The following is a 17,236-nucleotide window of genomic DNA, read 5'->3' on the forward strand; positions in this document are numbered from 1 at the left end:
CGCTCGGCGAGGGAATTTACGATCATCTAGAAAAATCGTCCCTCGTCCAGCCTCCTGGCCGGGTCCAGCCACGATTCCGCAGAAGGACGACCAGGAATCGTGGGAATTGATCGAAGCCTCGCGATCTCGGCGCGAGCACCGACGTGCAATTTGCAAGAGAGAACGTGTTAAGCGAGCGTTTTAGCCGCGGACGGTGCGTAGTCGAACGCGATACGCCGCGGCGCGTTCCCCGCCGGTAGAGACCTAGATCAACAACGAACGACACCGTCGATCGCTGCATTCCATCGTTGTAAAAGTACACGCCGCCGTGACTCCAAGGACTACGAGTCGCCGAGGGAAGAGGTGGCGAGATGCAAAAAGGGAAACTCTAGCGCCAAGGCAGAGGGACCCCGGAGACGCTGTCGCAATTTTCTTGGGCAACGAGCGCCGACGCCATCGACTGGAATATTCACGGGCAAGATACAGCACCGACCAACCACCGGCACTGCCCCGCTACTTGCAACGATCTGCGTTACGGATACATGCCACGGAATCGTCTCCTCCCCACCACCATTTACGTTCTCGTGGACAACTCTTGAACTACTATAAAACGCGTTTATAAATATTTTTTCATAAGGAAACTACGCAAGTTCTTGCAGCGAGGTTTCGTATATATATTTATTAGTCTTTTAGTGATATTCACGAATTTTTGCAACGAGAAATAGTCAAAATTAGTGGCAATACGGAGCCTCTAATTAGAAAGTGTTCTAATGGCTTCCATGATTTCAGCAGTTCTGTTTGTCTAAGTCAAAAAAGAATGAAAAAGATACTTAATGGGGATACATTTCTGTTACTAACAGAAACAAAATTGATAGAAACAAAATGACAGCATTTTGAAGTTGTAATATCGATTTTTTTCTTGTTTTTAAATTTAGCAGGCTAAAAAGAAAATAGAATAATGATTTTGAATTTGGCTTGATTCTAGTACGAGCTATAGCGACACATGTACTGAAGATACATACCAAAACGAAAAAGTAGTTCGAGAAATGTACTTTCGAAAACATTAAACATTTATCAGAAAAAAGATATTATCTTAATAATTAATATAACAGTACCAACCATACCAAGTATACACTCCTTGTTGAAAAGATCGAAACAATAGTTCTTTTCGGAAAATCCATAAATATTGAAACAACTTTACCGTAATTATTTATTTTGATTTGGTCAGACTTTGAGGCATCCGATGGTATGCTGTTATATTGTTAAATCATTAAATAATTTACCGTGGTAAATGGCGTATTTCTAAGAATACCTTTTCAGAGTTAATAAGCTGTGGTTTTCAAATACAGGTCGACGAAATCTGACAAAGAAGCCGGGCTTTTCACGAAACATTGTCTTTCACGGTTCGCTGGTCTCTAAAGGGGATCTCCCGAGTCGGGAGGGATAGAAATGCTCCCATCAGGGGCTTATTTTAAGAATCGTTACTACAGATCGACGAAAAGCAGATTTTTACCGAGAGTCCGTCCTTTAATCAATTTGTGGGATGATCGAAACGCGTCAGCGCGATAGCGTTCGCGAGCAAAACAATGCTAAACTCCACTCGATGCTTCCCTCTCCATTAACGATGCAAGTTCCCTGGTCTAATTCGAACTGTTTAGTAGCACGTGTTGCATAAAACATTATTACCCTCGGAAGTTTACGACGCCGTTGCATTATCGATAATAACATTCGGTGTAATTAGTTTCGCGGGTTAAGATCGACGCAGTTGCTCGTTACACGATTGCAAGAAACCGAACGCACTTGTCGATGGGATTTATACACCCCATGAATAACACAAAACTGACAAATTGACCGAATGAATTTGATGCTAAACTGGGGAATATTAATTTAATTTATAGTTTGGAAAACAATTATAATAGTGGAACAAATAATTATGGATCAATCTATGTACTTTTCAACGAGAAATAAAAATCTAAATTTTTTTCACGATCGACCTCACACTCAATTATAGAACACTATAAAATAAAATACGGAGAATGTGTAGGAAATAATTTACAATATTTCGTGAAATAGCCATTATTTATAATTAGGTGCAATCGTTACGACATTAATCGAATTTACATATCGAAAAAGTTTTAAAGGCCATCGTTTCCTACAACGTGCTCCGTGAACACCATAATTTTATCACGCCGTTAGACGCGACACACGAGAATGTGTTCTCGCCACAAGGAACATCATGTTACACAACACACATTGCCGTTTCGTCGACCACAGCCACGATATTGAAAATAAAAAACACCTATTGCGTAACCCCACCGTTGGAATTCTTCGTTCTTTTTCTCAATTACCTCTTCCTAGTGTTGCAAAACAGCAATCGCGGGAACACGCTCGGCAAACAAATGACTCGTTCAATCGATGAACCAGAACTAACGGAATTCCACGCCAGAAAATTCTCACATATTTTCACGTTGCCAGAAATAGAAAGTTCAGAGGTCAATTAACCTTTAAATGCATGATTTTTCAATTTTGGCCGAAAAAATACGTAGACTATTATATATTCATTCTGCATACCGTATCATTTTTTAAACAAATAAATCAAGCAAAAAACCAATGCAATTTTAACGTATTTTAGTAAAAGAAGACGCTTATCAGCATAAAATACAGTCACTCGGCTATTAAATATCTTTTCAGCAAAAATGAATCTCCAAAAAATTTAATTTTATTGTCACTTTGATTAGGAGTTAAGGATGGCTAAGTTCCGCAAATTTCGTTAATTTTTTCTCCAAAAAATTTAATTCTATTATCACTCCTAACTTTCACAAACTTCTTCCTTTATTATTGTGGATGGACCAAGGTAATATAGCAAAAGTAAAACTTTCACTAGGGTCAATACTTTGATTAGGAATTAAGGACGACTGAGCTCTGCGTGATGGAATAATTTTAGAAATAGATTGCTCCAAAGTGCATTGGGATAGTATTTTTATGCCCCTGATCTTTCTACATCCGCACAATTTGGTCGAAAAGAAATGCCGCTAGTTTCGTGATGAAAAACCGAGGGATCTGGTCTTGATTCGATTCCAGAAAGAATGTGCTCGATGCAACCGAGCGGCGTAGAATTTTCCTTTCGGGTTGACACGCTCGCTCGCGAAAGAATACGCGAGGCAACGGGCAGGAAAAATGTGTCATCGATTCCGCCGACTTTTGTGGCGTTCCAGTTAGCCACGTGGATTCGAGGAAAACACTCTCTCGGGTAAAGTGAAACTCGCATGTCGAACGCCGCGCGTAAATGACACAGATCCGAAACGACGTGCACCGAAATGGAAAATGCACGGCTCTTTTCGCCCGATAAGGCATCGGAACGATTAACTGCGCGCGTTTCTGACCATTTTCCTCACCCCTTAAATCTTTCGCGTTCCTATCACACGCACTGTCCCCCATCGATTTCGTTTCAGCGGCTCCCAGCGACACGCACTGCACCGCCACAAGGTTCCACCACGATCGAGAACTCTGCTACGAGGGAGCAAATCTATTTTTATCGATTTCAATTAGAAATACCTATTTATAAAACTGTCCTGACGAATTTACGCGTTATTAGATGCGTGTCGAAGTTTTCTTTTAAAACGATGGATAATCGACCCTAATCGTACCACGATGTGACTCTTGCACTTATGAGAATCATGGGGATAATTAAAATCTATATAAACATAAAATATTATACACAGACCATATATTTTTTGATCTCGATTCATAGAAAAGGATTCAAGGATTAAGTCCAAAGTCCAAATGTGACTCAGAGTCGCGTCACTACAACCAAAAGTGGAATTTGTATAGAGTAATTATTATAAATTTTGTAAGTTTCGTGAGAAGCCTCCAAGGACCGAAAATCGGAGAAAAATGGTTGCTTATAACGTGAGAAATTACCTTCGTGAGTAATATATTGCGAATAATTATTGACTTTAGGATCTTTATGGATAATAAAACATTTTGTCTACCTAGATTCGCCGTTTCAACACCGCTGTGCAACGTATCGCGTGGTTTTTATCCGACGTTCATCGTCATTCATACGACAATTGCCCTTTCCTCTGGGCGCAGGAAAAAAATAAATATGTTACGAAATGTGTATCTGGAGCTGCGACTTCGTATACAACAAAAACTGGAAAGCATCGAGGCCAAAGTAACCCGCATTTTATGCAAATCGAGCGTCAGGTGGGATAATTAATTCGCGGGAGCACGCGTGCAATCTATATTCGTACGATTACTTGCGTTATTATTCCGATTAACGTATCCCGCATTTATGGACACGCTACCGAGTTTCCAATAACCCACACTCGCCGAACGATTAACTACATCCGTGTGTCAATTAATACTTTTCGTCGTGCAAAACATTTACGCGATAAAAGTAATGAGAGAAAAATGACGAAAGATAACACTTCGATGAATTAAAATTGCATTCTAGCAATTTGAAACCTTTCTGCTTGTCCTGCATAAAAAAATATTAATTAAGCTAGTATCAATTTTGCTTGTTGCTGTTTAAAAAACACACTGGAACAGAATTCTTATTTAAATAAAAATTTGTAATAACGAATGAAATATAAGACTGTTTATTCGTTACTGAAGAAAGAGAAAACTTTCGATTATAGAATTAGATATTTCATAAAGAACAAATAAAAACTTTTGGAGTAAATATCATTTATTATTGGAGCAAAAGTATCGCGTAATCTGTCCAACGTTGCAACTTATTTCTTTCAGAATATAGCAAGAATGGAATTTCTTTGTAGATTTCTAGCATCGTGGGAGGGCATGAATGTTATTTACCTCGTCATGGTGTCTCGAGTTGCATTTTATTTTTCGAGAAACCACTCTCGTTACTGACCTTGGCCAACACGGCCATTACGCCATCCGTAACGTTGATGTAATTACAGACATAACGAGCTTCCTGTGCATCTCGATGATATTCGAATTGCACCGGTGCATCCTTACAAAAAGCTTCAGGGAACACTTTCCATCCAGCAGTGACGTCGATACTAAACAGTCGATGAATAAAGCATTTCTACCCATTATCCATGATTACGTTTACTCAAAACCAAAAACAAATTTTTAAGAAAAATCGACAGGAGACTGAAATTTTTCGACGAAATTAAACGATTTCAAATCATACTAAAAAAATTATGTTTAGTTGCGTGAGTTGATTGCAATCATTTTTAGTCATTACACATACCCTCGAAATCCTACGCATTTTCAAAAAAAAAATTCGAGTAGATGCTAAAAATTTCGGCGAAATTGAAAAATTTCTAATCGTTCTAAAAAAATTATTTGCAGTTGCAGGGGTCAGTTCTAATCATTTTTGTTCAATACATATACCCCCGAAATCTTGCGCATTCTTGAGAAAAAAATTCGAGAAGATGCTAAGAATTTCGGCGAAATTGAAAAATTTCTAATCGTTCTAAAAAAATTATTTTCAGTTTCAGGAGTCAATTACAATCATTTTTGGTCAATACATGTACCCTCGAAATCCTACGCATTTTCGAGAAAAAAATTCGAGTAGGAGCTAAAAATTTCGGCGAAATTAAAAGATTTCTAATCGTTCTAAAAAAATTGTTTGCAGTTTCAGAAGTCAATTACAATCATTTTTTGTTAATACATATGCCCTCGAAATCCTACGCATTTTCTAGAAAAAAATTCGAGTAGGTGCTAAATATTTCTAATTTTTCTAAAAAAGTTATTTTCAGTTTCAGAAGTCATGATGATGAGTGAGCATCCTGATGATTGTGAAACTTGACATTAAGAACTCGTATTTATTTCAACATTATAATATTCTCCAAGCTAACAACATAACAGGAAGTTTTGTGTCTCTTCTTATGAACTTTGAGGGGTAGCTTACGTAAACGTTAAGTAAAATAATTCACTTGAGATTGAGAGTCCACTTGAGGGTTAAGAACGCTATAAAATGGCAATTACGCCATCGAGCTATCGAATATGTCTTCGTACCAAGGTGAAACTTGTGGGAAAAGTGAAAACTGGGCTCCCCAACGATGTTCCGTCAAGGTCTCTAATTATTCGCGTTTGAACTTTTTTTTTTTCTCGCAAAGAACGCCTTCTTTCCGCTTCCAAGCAAGAATAGTCCCCATAAAAACTAAAAACTTTCGAAAACAGGGGTCGGGGGAGCAAGCCATCCTTCCCCGTTTCCCATTGTTTTCCACGCGGCGGTGCGTGCGCCGAGCACGCGTGCTTGCGTGACGATGGGCGTGCGTGTGAACACACGCGCTCTCCCACCCCTCTGTAGGCCAATCCCCACCCCCGAACCGGCGGGTCTCTCTCTCTACGGAGCGTGTGCCAACGGTAATGTTTGCAGTCACAAGTTGGAAAGTTTTGTGATGGCAACCCCGAACGGTCAGTTACCCTGGTAACGCTTTGTTGTGCCATTGTGTCGAACGGTAGATCCACCCTACCCCACCGATCCCACCCCCGACCCGTTTCACCCCTCCTCCCCCTTAAACGAACGGTCACCCTACCTGGATTCTCGACCCAACTCGGCTTGACCTAGCTCAAACCGTCTTTTCAACTCCCGCGCGTCCCCTCCACCTCCTCTGGATCATCCATGACAAAATGACGGGGTTGCATTTACCCTGGAGCGATCCTGTGGTTCCTCGAATTATGAATGGGTTAGGTTTGCCCAATGTAAGATACGGAAGCAGAGGAACTCGAGAAAACGAAGGAGGATCATGTGGAAAGCAGTGGAGAATATTGTACCTGTTACGATGAGCTAGCGAAAGTGGAAAGTATGGTAGCGATTGGGCACACCATAGACAGTGAAAGTGCTGGTAGGGAAAACGAAGGGCCAAGGAAACGATTAGGGACAATGAAACTGGCGAAGAAGCTACGGAGCAAAAAAGATGACGAAAGTGGAAGGGGATTACTAAACCCTTTCAAAATTATAAAGTAAAATTTAATTAACGTACAAATTTAGTTACAGTTATTCAAATCTGGTATTTTAAATTAGGGTTGAAATATTTCTTTCTCGCCCTTTCAAATTGTAAAACGTCTTCCTACTTTATTGACCCCCACAAGTTTAAACTAATATTGTATAATATTTGTCAAAGTAATTATTTGAAAATTTGTGCGTTCATTATTTTTTAAATGCTTTAAAGTAAAATTTGGTAAAAATCAACATCAACTAAAATAATTCAGTTGAGATTGAGAGTCTCATTCGAGGGTTAAATATTGAGCATTGAATGGAGAGAATAATATCTAGCTGCCAAGGTGTTCCAGAATTCTAAGCACGATCGTCTATTATATTTGTAACAAGTTAGCCATTGTGCCTAGGAAAACTATTTTCACACAATGGCCTTCCAACGACTTGACTCCGTGCTTGTATCATCGACCCTCTTAATTACGTAATTGGATGGATCGGGATCTATTCTTCATTCGCGTAGACTTTCGAGCCAGGTAAGAGCGAACGAATTCAAATTAATTGCCTCGAAACCATACGAGTGAGAATTGAATAGCACAATGAAACGTCCGACAACGTAATTAACGATTTAATTGCAACGCGTAGTTATCGTTAGAAGGAAATAAATCGCGAATTAGAGTCGAAGTTCACGGCGAGACGATCGGAAGATACGGATACACCGCCGAAGGACAAAGAAATCATTAATACGAGTGAGATAGTCCGATAATGAACAGACTTCGAATCATAGAAATTACGAACGCTGGATCGAGCTGCTTAATGGCCATTCGCCATAGTCTGGCTATTCCCTGTTGCGTCCTGAAACAGTCTGGACCAATTAATTGATGGAAATTCACAATATTAATATCCTCGATCACAAATCGCCGAATTGTTCCTCGCTTTTAATATCGACGAGTTCAAAGAAATTACCAACTTCTGTAAAAATTGGATTCATTATTATTTTAATCAATAAAGTAGTAAAAATGTAGAATATCATTATTAACGTTTCAATAATAACTTATTAATTCAATGATATTTTGATATTATAATATCATCTGAACAACTTTAACGGAGAACATTTTCCACGTCGAAATATATTCGTAAATATGTATGCAGATTAAAACCATTAACTATAACTTACGAACCATATCAGTTCGCTCGTAATCTGTAACTATTCCAAGGGATACACGAAGAAATCATACAATCGTCCTAATAACAAAAATAGAATATTGTTGATTGGTCCAAAATTCATTTATTCAATTACAAATTAATATTTATGATTCGATGTTATAATATCAATTGGAATTTTAGTTTACATAAAACATTTCGTGGCTAATCCACACCTGACAAGATTAAAATGATAAGTACATTATGAAAAATATTCTTCGTTATTGAACTACCGCCACTAACATATTAATACAAAGAAATGTTTAAGTTATCCACGTTTTTGGAAGATCCAAGACGATTTTACTGGTCGCGCCCCCTGCTATGGAAAACACTGAACTAAATTTCGTTTGCACATACTGTACATGTGTAACCGAGCCTAACTGGTATATCTTCAACCTTGAACCGAACGAATTTCCATCAGAAACTTTCCCTGTACAACCATGATATAAACAGACTCGTGTCGCAACTCAGGGTCACGTTCGTTAACACGTAAAAACACTAATTCTCGACCTCAACGAACAACGTCGCCCTCGTCTCGCGAGGGAACTGTATTTCGTCGCAAAATTTGATTATATACCATACAAATTGTATAACCACAGTTACGTGCAATAAATCGATCGCTTCGACCGCGCACTGAAACATTATCGTATCAGAAAAGTTACCTTGAGACACTATTTCATCATGGCTCACATACCGCTTAACGACAATGTGAAATATTCTATCGAGCAGAGCGTACAGAAAAACTATTATGCAAGTTAACACGTGATAGTTGACTATTGTGTCATTTGTTACGGAACATTTTTTTTTTCACATATTTGTACGTCCTGCAACAAATAACAAATTAGATAACGAATAACCACCGAAAGCACGCTAAAGATTAATTTACGAAGATTCGTATTGCCGATCGAAACGAGCGTCAGCTATTAACGGTTATTCGATAATATTAACCTAAATTGAAACGCGTCAATGTCATTATTAATGCAGTACGAGGAACGTAGATACGTGCGGTGTAAACCGGCCAGCGCGGTATGTAGATCCAGCTCTTATCAAGAGCAAGATAAAAGCTTATAAAAATATCGGTGAGTCGGTTTCGTTCCGTTCCGTACGGTTGGTTTGTCGGTTTGCACGATGCTGTACGGCGGAAAAATTGATCGACCAAAACCGGTGCAAAGATGCCGCATGCACGCACGTTGACGCGGACACGAAAAGCGAAAAATTTTGTACGGGGGACTCGAGCCTCGTCGCATGGCCGAAATTATTGACGGAGATGCACGACGTAGTATCGTCGCTAGAAAAATAGCGGACTCGTTATCGTGCTCGACGTATAACCTCAACGAGCCCGTCGACACTTTGGAACCGACTATTGTTGCTATGTAATCGTCGAGAGAATAAAATGTTGCTAAAACTTGAGGGGAAAATGAGCCGAATGATTGGCACACGGCTTGACCACGCGCACGAAAGAGGGCTGACTCGACGCGCGAGGGTCAGAAACTAACCCCCAAAAAATGTCGTCCCACCGGGACAAACCACTTTGCCGGCGTAATCGTACGAAGTATGTGAAATGCACGAATCGCGTTCGAATCGCGTTGTAATACGATATGATTTTCGACTTACCCAATGTGCAAAAGGATTCCAGAACTTGGTAAACCGGATCAATTCTCACTCACTAACACGAAACTTTACAGCAATCACGATACAATGGCGAACAGCGGGTGCGTATCGGAGATTGAGCTAACGCTCTCGCCATCTACCGACCTTTACGGCAGGTTGCCGGTACAAAGAGCTCGCGCGATTGGTCGGCCTCGACCAATGAGGAAATGGCGCCCATTTACGCGGGAATGATTTGGCGCGTTGGCAGCCATGTTAGTTACTCGTTCGAAACGTACTTTAGTCGTGTTCTGTAACACAAAAGAAAATGGATTACGAAAATGCAATCGATAAGTCCGAAAAGGAGATCGATACTAAATCCGAAACTGGTATTACGCGTAGAAAATTCATTTTTACTTCCTCCCTGCGATAAATATTGATGCTATGAATAATTATATATTAACGAAAAAATGCAATGTTTTTTTACGCAGTATCGAGGTGTGACGACATGCCACGAACCTCGAATTCGTACAAATTGTATGAGATGGATAAAGAAATAGGGCATTTCAAAACTAAATTAATTGAATATCGTAAACAATCCGAGTCCACCGAGACTGAAATACTGAACGTGAATCAGTTACAAGATAAAGGATTATTTATATTGAAAGATATGGAAAGAAAATACAAACAAATCGAGGAGGAAATGAACGAAATCCATTGTGAATATCTAAAATGCGTTAACAATGTAAAGTGTTATGAAGAAACAGTTCATCGAAATGTCAATTCTTTAACATTGAAAAGAGACAACTTAAAAACAGAACTGGCAAACTTAAATAAAGTTGCAAATGAAAATAAGAAGAAATTGATGGATATAAAGAAGATGATCGAAATTCAAGAAGTACGCACATATTTCAAAGTTTGTATTATTTTAACACGCCGAATTCAAGATCTTATTTTCAGAAAAAAAACATTGCATTGTTACGAAAATTGAAAAAAACGGAAGAAAGGACGAACATACCACAAGATTTGAAGGAAAAAGTGAATGAAGTTCTGTCTGATCCCAGAGGTACTAAAATAAATATTTCTAATTAAACTATGAAGAATATGGTACAATAATAACACTTATTTACTAAAATTAACTCGCTAATTAAACGGAACAGTAATTAAAAGAATGGCCCAGGTGTCAACACTTGTAACTATGAAGCTCTTATTTTAATACTTATATACATTTTCATTTCAATCTATAAAATCCATTATTGGCGCTTAATATTAAATAAAATCTTAATTAAATACTAAATATAATTTCATTTCAGGACACTTTTTTCTATGTACATTCCAAATTTTTATCATTTCTGTACAAAGTATTTTGAATATTTAAATATATTCCGTCTTCTTATAAACAGTCACAATTTTTATATAGTATATCTTATTTATGGTCTAGCATCTTTATACACTTCTCTAACTGTTCTAGTCTGTTTTGTAATAACATTATCGTAATTGGTGAACTATTTAAAGACTGTGTTATACTGTCGCGTAGAGCAAATATTTTCAATCTCTTTTTCGCAACAATCTCCATTAAACGTGTATTTTCCTCTTCGATTTCATTTACTTGTTTCGCTAATTGATCGCTCGCATCTTGGATCTCCTTCGCGTCCAAAGATCGTAAATGCAAAGTTACATTCCCTGGCGGTCTCCTGAAACAATGCATTGAATATCAAAATAAAGTATTACCAAATATTGATCGATATTTCGACTCACCAAGCGTCCTCGTGTACGGACGAATTTGCATCGGACAACATAGCAACTTTTTCCAACAACTCCCGCAAATTACCTTCCTCCAATACGTTTTTCAAATCTTCGATCATGGAATCGTGAAGTTCCTTGATCATGGCTTCGTGCAATTTTTGGGCAACGTTTGGTTTCGATTTTAACAGGGTGAGAATGTCAAGAAACTCGCCTGTACTGAAAGAAAAATTTAAGGAACGATGGAAATATTTTTTAAAACATGGAGGTATAACCTCTCGTTCATTTCGTATATTTTATTTCATAAGCGAATTCATTGATGGGAGATCGATGCACGACGAACAAAAACGTGTCTAGTACCTATATGCTGTTGCGTGCGCAGTAAGTCGAGCGAAAAACGATTCTTTTATACGAACACTAGATCGGATAAATATGTGCTTCCGTGAACGACACAGATTCAATGATCGGCTGTGCCTGTGGTGGCTCTGCTATCGCCGGAATTAAATTTTTCTTTGTTTACTGCACACAAAGTCCTGGCGCGACTGAATGGGGAGAACCAGTATCCAAGCAACCCAATCCAGTTATATAGTATTATAATAAGCATACAATGGCAAGTCGTAATCGTGTTGCACAATATCCGGAATTTTTGTTCGTGCATTGAACACGATTAGTAAGCATTAGCAGCATCTTCTCGTGGTCGTGAATAGATTAGAAAATAAACAATTTTTATTCATTGGCGTACAAAATGTTCCTTAACGCTATTATACAAGTACGGTGAGGCACAGAGTTATACATTAGGCTCGTATAAATTACACAATGATGCAATACCGTGCATTAACATTCTGTGTATATCGCTAGTGTACTGTACATCATAGTTCTCGTGGGAAGCGCATGAAATTATGAGGATAGAGCCACACCTTTGATTCTTCTTCCGTCGTTTCACGCGCACTCAATCAGGCCGGGACTGGTGCAATTTGATATTGATGCTACATATTTGCATTAGTCCAGACCTAGTTGAGTATGCTTCGTCCATTTCCATTTCCGATGCGTTCCGATTCGACCGAGATTTCCTATGAGAATGAGAGATAAATTTTCATCCGCTGACACACGAACGCTAACTCCCGGCCCCGTGAATACAGCACGAAAAAAATACTACCGAGTAATTTACGCTGTTTTCGACGAGAAATACAAAACAAAAAAAACGGTAATAAGATCTTCGAAGAAACACGAGTTAAATGTAAATAGTACGTAGTCGGTTGACGCGACGCGACGTCCGTTTAAGCGTGTTCCGTTAGTCATTAAATTATTCTAACGTGAGAATAACGGAGAGCAGAAGCACGCGCGATCCCTGCGACACGCACTGCACGAATGATGTGGCCAGCCGAACGATGGTGACCACGCCATGGGCCCTTTGTTTCCTCGAACACTTCGTGGAATTCCTTGAAGGTCAACTGGTGTGTTGGGTTTCAAAGACCGACAGTTTCTGGGAAGCGGAAACTAAAGGGAACCGATTCCGGGGATCGACTGCGAGTCACGCTGATAGAACACGACCGAACGATTAGCAATTGCTCGGCCACGTGAACACAAACAAATTAACATGCGAGTCACAGAGGCCAATGACATCGAATAACACCGTCGTACGTTGGGGTCATTAATGACCCCAAATCCCTCGCCTCGTGGCGTTTTACCGCCAACAAACAAGGTATCCAAACGTATTACAACAGCATTTCAAACGGCCCCGCTATACGTATCGTGCCCGTGCTCCCTTGGGCTTTCATTCTTAATTAAAGCAGCATTCTTGACCGCAGCCCGTACTTGACACACTTTACATTGGCAGTACTGTTATTGTGCGAACGTACGCAAACATAACATAACCTGAAACTTGGCCGCGTCCTGGCCAAAGCGGACGAATATTTGGCAACTAACAAAGCGTGCAAGTTTCATTCATGTTACTAGCATTGATTCCCAATGACTCTTCTTATTTGTTTCAGAATCATCCTAACAGTCTTTTATATATCCGCTGTATTTTAGCTTAACTTCCATTCGCTGCCAAAGACGAGTATACTCGTGTTTGATTCTATGCATGTAAATGATTATGTATGATAATACATGTGCTTTTACCAAAAAATAACAGATAAATGGCAATGGGAATAGCTTCATATAATAATAATATAGGCTTGGCAGCGAATGGGTTAATCAATCGAGAACTTTTATTTACAGATTATATGAAAAATTTATTCTTTCCGTTATTTCTTCAAACTACACAATTAAAATTTATTGACATTGTTATCGATAAAGAAATTTACGTATTACATTCACAACCAGGGTTTATTATATTCAAGTTATTCATTGTTTAGTATTTTCTAAATAAATCGTCATTGGATTTACAATGTTTATACAATCAACACATTCTACGCATTTTGTAAAAACTAAATCTAACTATCTAATGTATTTTGTTTGTATATTAGGTTAAGAATTTATAATTAAGAAGTTTTAAGTAACGCACAACATTAGAGAATTAAGTTTGCATATTAATTTATCACGCATGCGTTTACCGTGTCCAAAAGAACCGCGAGCGCCAGCAACATATATGACAGTTTTCATAACCTATAAAAATAGCTTCTTTACATAAGTTTCCCGAGCGCAATGTTAAAAATAATGTTTCATATAAATTAAGACATGCTGCTTCAACAAGTATTGAGATTTACGTATGTACAAAATAACGCTACTCACCTTACAGACTCCGCGATGTTTTTGAGATGATTTGAAATGGCGAGCCGAAATAGAAGAACATTGTTTAAATACTTGTGCTCTTGATCCTCCTCCATTTCCGACTGAGCTATACGTAATTACTGAATTCTCGAATTTCGGTAACCGAATACTTCAACGAAAACTGGTGATAACGGTTCTTGCATTCTATACGTATACCGGACCTCCACCTTCGCGACTCCAAACTGTTGGGGTTGGGAACAAATCGAATTGCGTTCGAAAGTATGTCGGACAGTCGGAGCTTCGTGATAGTTCGAAACGCTCCCTGAAGATGGCGGGCCTATAACAAAATCGTTCGAATACAATACTACCAACCTTTTCCCGCGTATGACAGTACGTTGGACATCCTGTAATTCGAAACAAAAAAAGAAAACAAAGGGAAGCCAGCGTATGAAACATAAAAACTTATTGAATAGATCGTTTAGATTACAAGGCGAGTATAACGTTTGAAACGTTAAAAAAAAGATAGAGCGTTTAGATATTTTAGGAATGCATCTGTACTAGCAAAACGTAACGATGAACGGGTTGCTCAACCAAAGAGAAAACGATTTCACATGAACAAAATTAGCAGCAATGAAAAATTCGAATTAAAGATATTGTAGCTCGCAATACAAAACAGTCGCAACCGCTAGTCGCGCAATAATTTCTATCTAATTAACATTCTTCTCAGATTATGCAGAAACGCGCTACCTGTCTAAATTAATCACCTCTATCTTTATTAATTAGATGCAACCTCGCATCGATTTTAATTAGAATGTGTCTCTTGGAGTGAAATCTGCGAAGTTTTATAAAATCGTCATTACTTTACAACTCATAAACGCGTCACTGTTGTAATCCCGTCCTAAACTATCTCGAATCGTGTGGCGTGCACTGCGTACGAAACAGTAAGCGCGAATCTAAATCAATCTTTCAACATAGGTAATTAATCCTGCATCATAATGTCAAACCTGTCTTGTATCTGTTTAGAAATCTTAAGTGAGAACGATCAATCCTAAGACTACCACTAGACACCTGAGCTCGTAACAAGTCTATACAGGACCTCCGCTATTCTCGCACAGGTTTTTGAGATTATTCAATTTTCTCGTCTCTTATTTTCCGTGTTCATGGGCGAATTTATGTATTTTGATTTGGATAATATTGAAGCATATATCAATAAAATCTTGTAAGCGGGTATACCGGATTTTCATCGCGATCTTATATGTATAAACAAAAATTTTTAAACCGACATCCACGCGAACGAAACCGTGGGAAAAGCCAGTGAATAAATAAAGATTTATCTATCCGATCGAATAACTGTCGGTAATAAATTGTTATAAGTTAGTTTTATCGGTTGGTCCATTGTTCGAAGGACTCGAGTGATCTTCCCTTATATTCCGCCGACACTCAAGGCGAACAGGTCGAGTGTTCGATGGTAGTATGTGGACAGTTGGATTAGAAATTGGATCATCCACCTCTACGTAGCCCCGAGGCTACGGCTCCGAGCGTATTGCTTCGTTACACCACCCCTACCTCCGTTACGAGCGTTCTGCGCCATCAACTGCAAAGGTCACCGTTGACGGTGGAGAAGAGACGCGTTCGCTGTTACCGTGGATTCTCAAAGTAGCTCGCGTCGAGTTGAGCCTCCGATCCATTATGCAATCGGTCTGAACTATATTTTCTTTACCCGGCTCACCTAAGCCACGCAGGAGAGAAGGCACTCGAGACGCTACCGTGGGCACCCATTCACTCGCTCCTCTTCGCGAGGTGATCCTCTTAAATCGCGAAAACGTTCTCGTCGCGCGCGAGCCTCGATCGTATCGATCGCTATCGCCGTGCATCCCGGTTGGAAATATCGCGATACATTTTCAAATTCCACCCAGGCCGGTAGCATTCCATCGTGGGGGACCTTTGACAAAAGACTCTACCGACGACAATCTTATTTCCAACTCTATCCTTTCAAGAGCACGTGTACTCTTTACGAGATGGAACAATTTGCTCTCGCTCATTTATCGAAAACTAATAGTAGACTCCCTCTTGTCTGCATCGAAGCATAGATTGATAACGTTTTGTCATTATAGCAGCATTTACAGCAAGCAAATTTTGGAATCAAATCGTTCGATTAAAAAGTTTATAGTCTCGTCTCTTGTTTCTCATGATATGTGAATCCTAAATATAAATATAAAATATGGAAAAATATTGCAGAATATATGCAGTTGTCACAGTTATGGTTATTATATAAAACGATCGACAATTTTGTACATGAAACTAGCAAGGGCAGGGTACCACTTCGATTTAAAGTATCTTTCGTAAAATGATACGTTTGGAATATTAGCCAAGTTACATGATAGTTTTAAATGTATCTTGAAAATAATATTTCTGAAGTACATATGTATTCCATCATCTTACAAAAGATCGTTAAAATCAAAACGGTACAGGTCCTTCCTTCGTAAGTGTCAGTCATCTTGAAAACTAGCTCTAGGACGCAACGTTTTTCTCTTTTCTCACGCATTCTTATTGTTGGGAGTATTCCAAACTCTCACGACATTTTATTTTATTATTCCCATTGCACTAATTCAAAGAGATAACATGAGTATAACTATATATAACTTTAAAACGTTTAAGTAATGGAGCCAAGTATTTTTGCTTTAACAAAAGAATTTAGATTGAAGAAGCAAACAGAAATTACTGGTATCTTTGTTAATGTAAAATGGCAAAATAATTGAGTCAGGTTTTGCAATTATTAAGTTTGTTTACAGAACAGATATCGTTGAAACTCTAATTACTAAATTCTTTTGCGTTTACTGTACGAGTGCAATGCGCATGATTAATTACTTTTTGATTATCAATGAACACTATGTTCCAGAAAGTTTTTTATTTTAACGAACGTCTGTTAGATTCAGCGCGCCTACAAAAAGTTTACCTTTCTATCCGCGCACCTTTCGCCTCCGGATCATCATCTTTTAACCCTTAAACGACCACATGGAGCGTCCATTAGGAAATCCATCCTTATTATTTCATTAATAATACTTTCACTAAATTGAATCAATACCTGTCATTTAAAATAAT

The 17,236-nt window shown here is 38.7% G+C and overlaps 2 protein-coding genes across 5 annotated transcripts in view; both read right to left on the minus strand.

Annotated features, from left to right (window-relative positions):
• LOC122396918 (heterogeneous nuclear ribonucleoprotein K) overlaps positions 1-9,806 on the minus strand; it is a 149,742-nt gene extending 139,936 nt beyond the window's left edge. For 3 of the 4 annotated variants that reach the window (XM_043395688.1, XM_043395691.1, XM_043395684.1), the window contains exon 1: positions 9,707-9,806. The gene's annotated coding sequence lies outside the window, so the exon portion shown is untranslated. The remainder of the gene's footprint in view (positions 1-9,706) is intronic. The other variant, XM_043395685.1, reaches the window with a different exon arrangement.
• Positions 9,807-11,033: 1,227 nt separating this feature from the next.
• Positions 11,034-14,393, minus strand: LOC122396844 (polyamine-modulated factor 1-like). Its single transcript, XM_043395547.1, has 3 exons — positions 14,156-14,393; positions 11,438-11,641; positions 11,034-11,373 (listed from the first exon to the last, which is right to left on the minus strand). The coding sequence occupies exons 1-3, from the start codon at positions 14,248-14,250 to the stop codon at positions 11,106-11,108; spliced, it is 567 nt and encodes a 188-aa protein (XP_043251482.1). The 5' UTR covers positions 14,251-14,393; the 3' UTR covers positions 11,034-11,105.
• Between the last annotated feature and the right edge of the window lie 2,843 nt (positions 14,394-17,236).

Source organism: Colletes gigas, unplaced genomic scaffold, assembly GCF_013123115.1.
Source record: "Colletes gigas isolate AHSC1104 unplaced genomic scaffold, ASM1312311v1 Colletes_gigas_Sc00008, whole genome shotgun sequence".
Taxonomy (NCBI): Eukaryota; Metazoa; Arthropoda; class Insecta; order Hymenoptera; family Colletidae; genus Colletes; species Colletes gigas.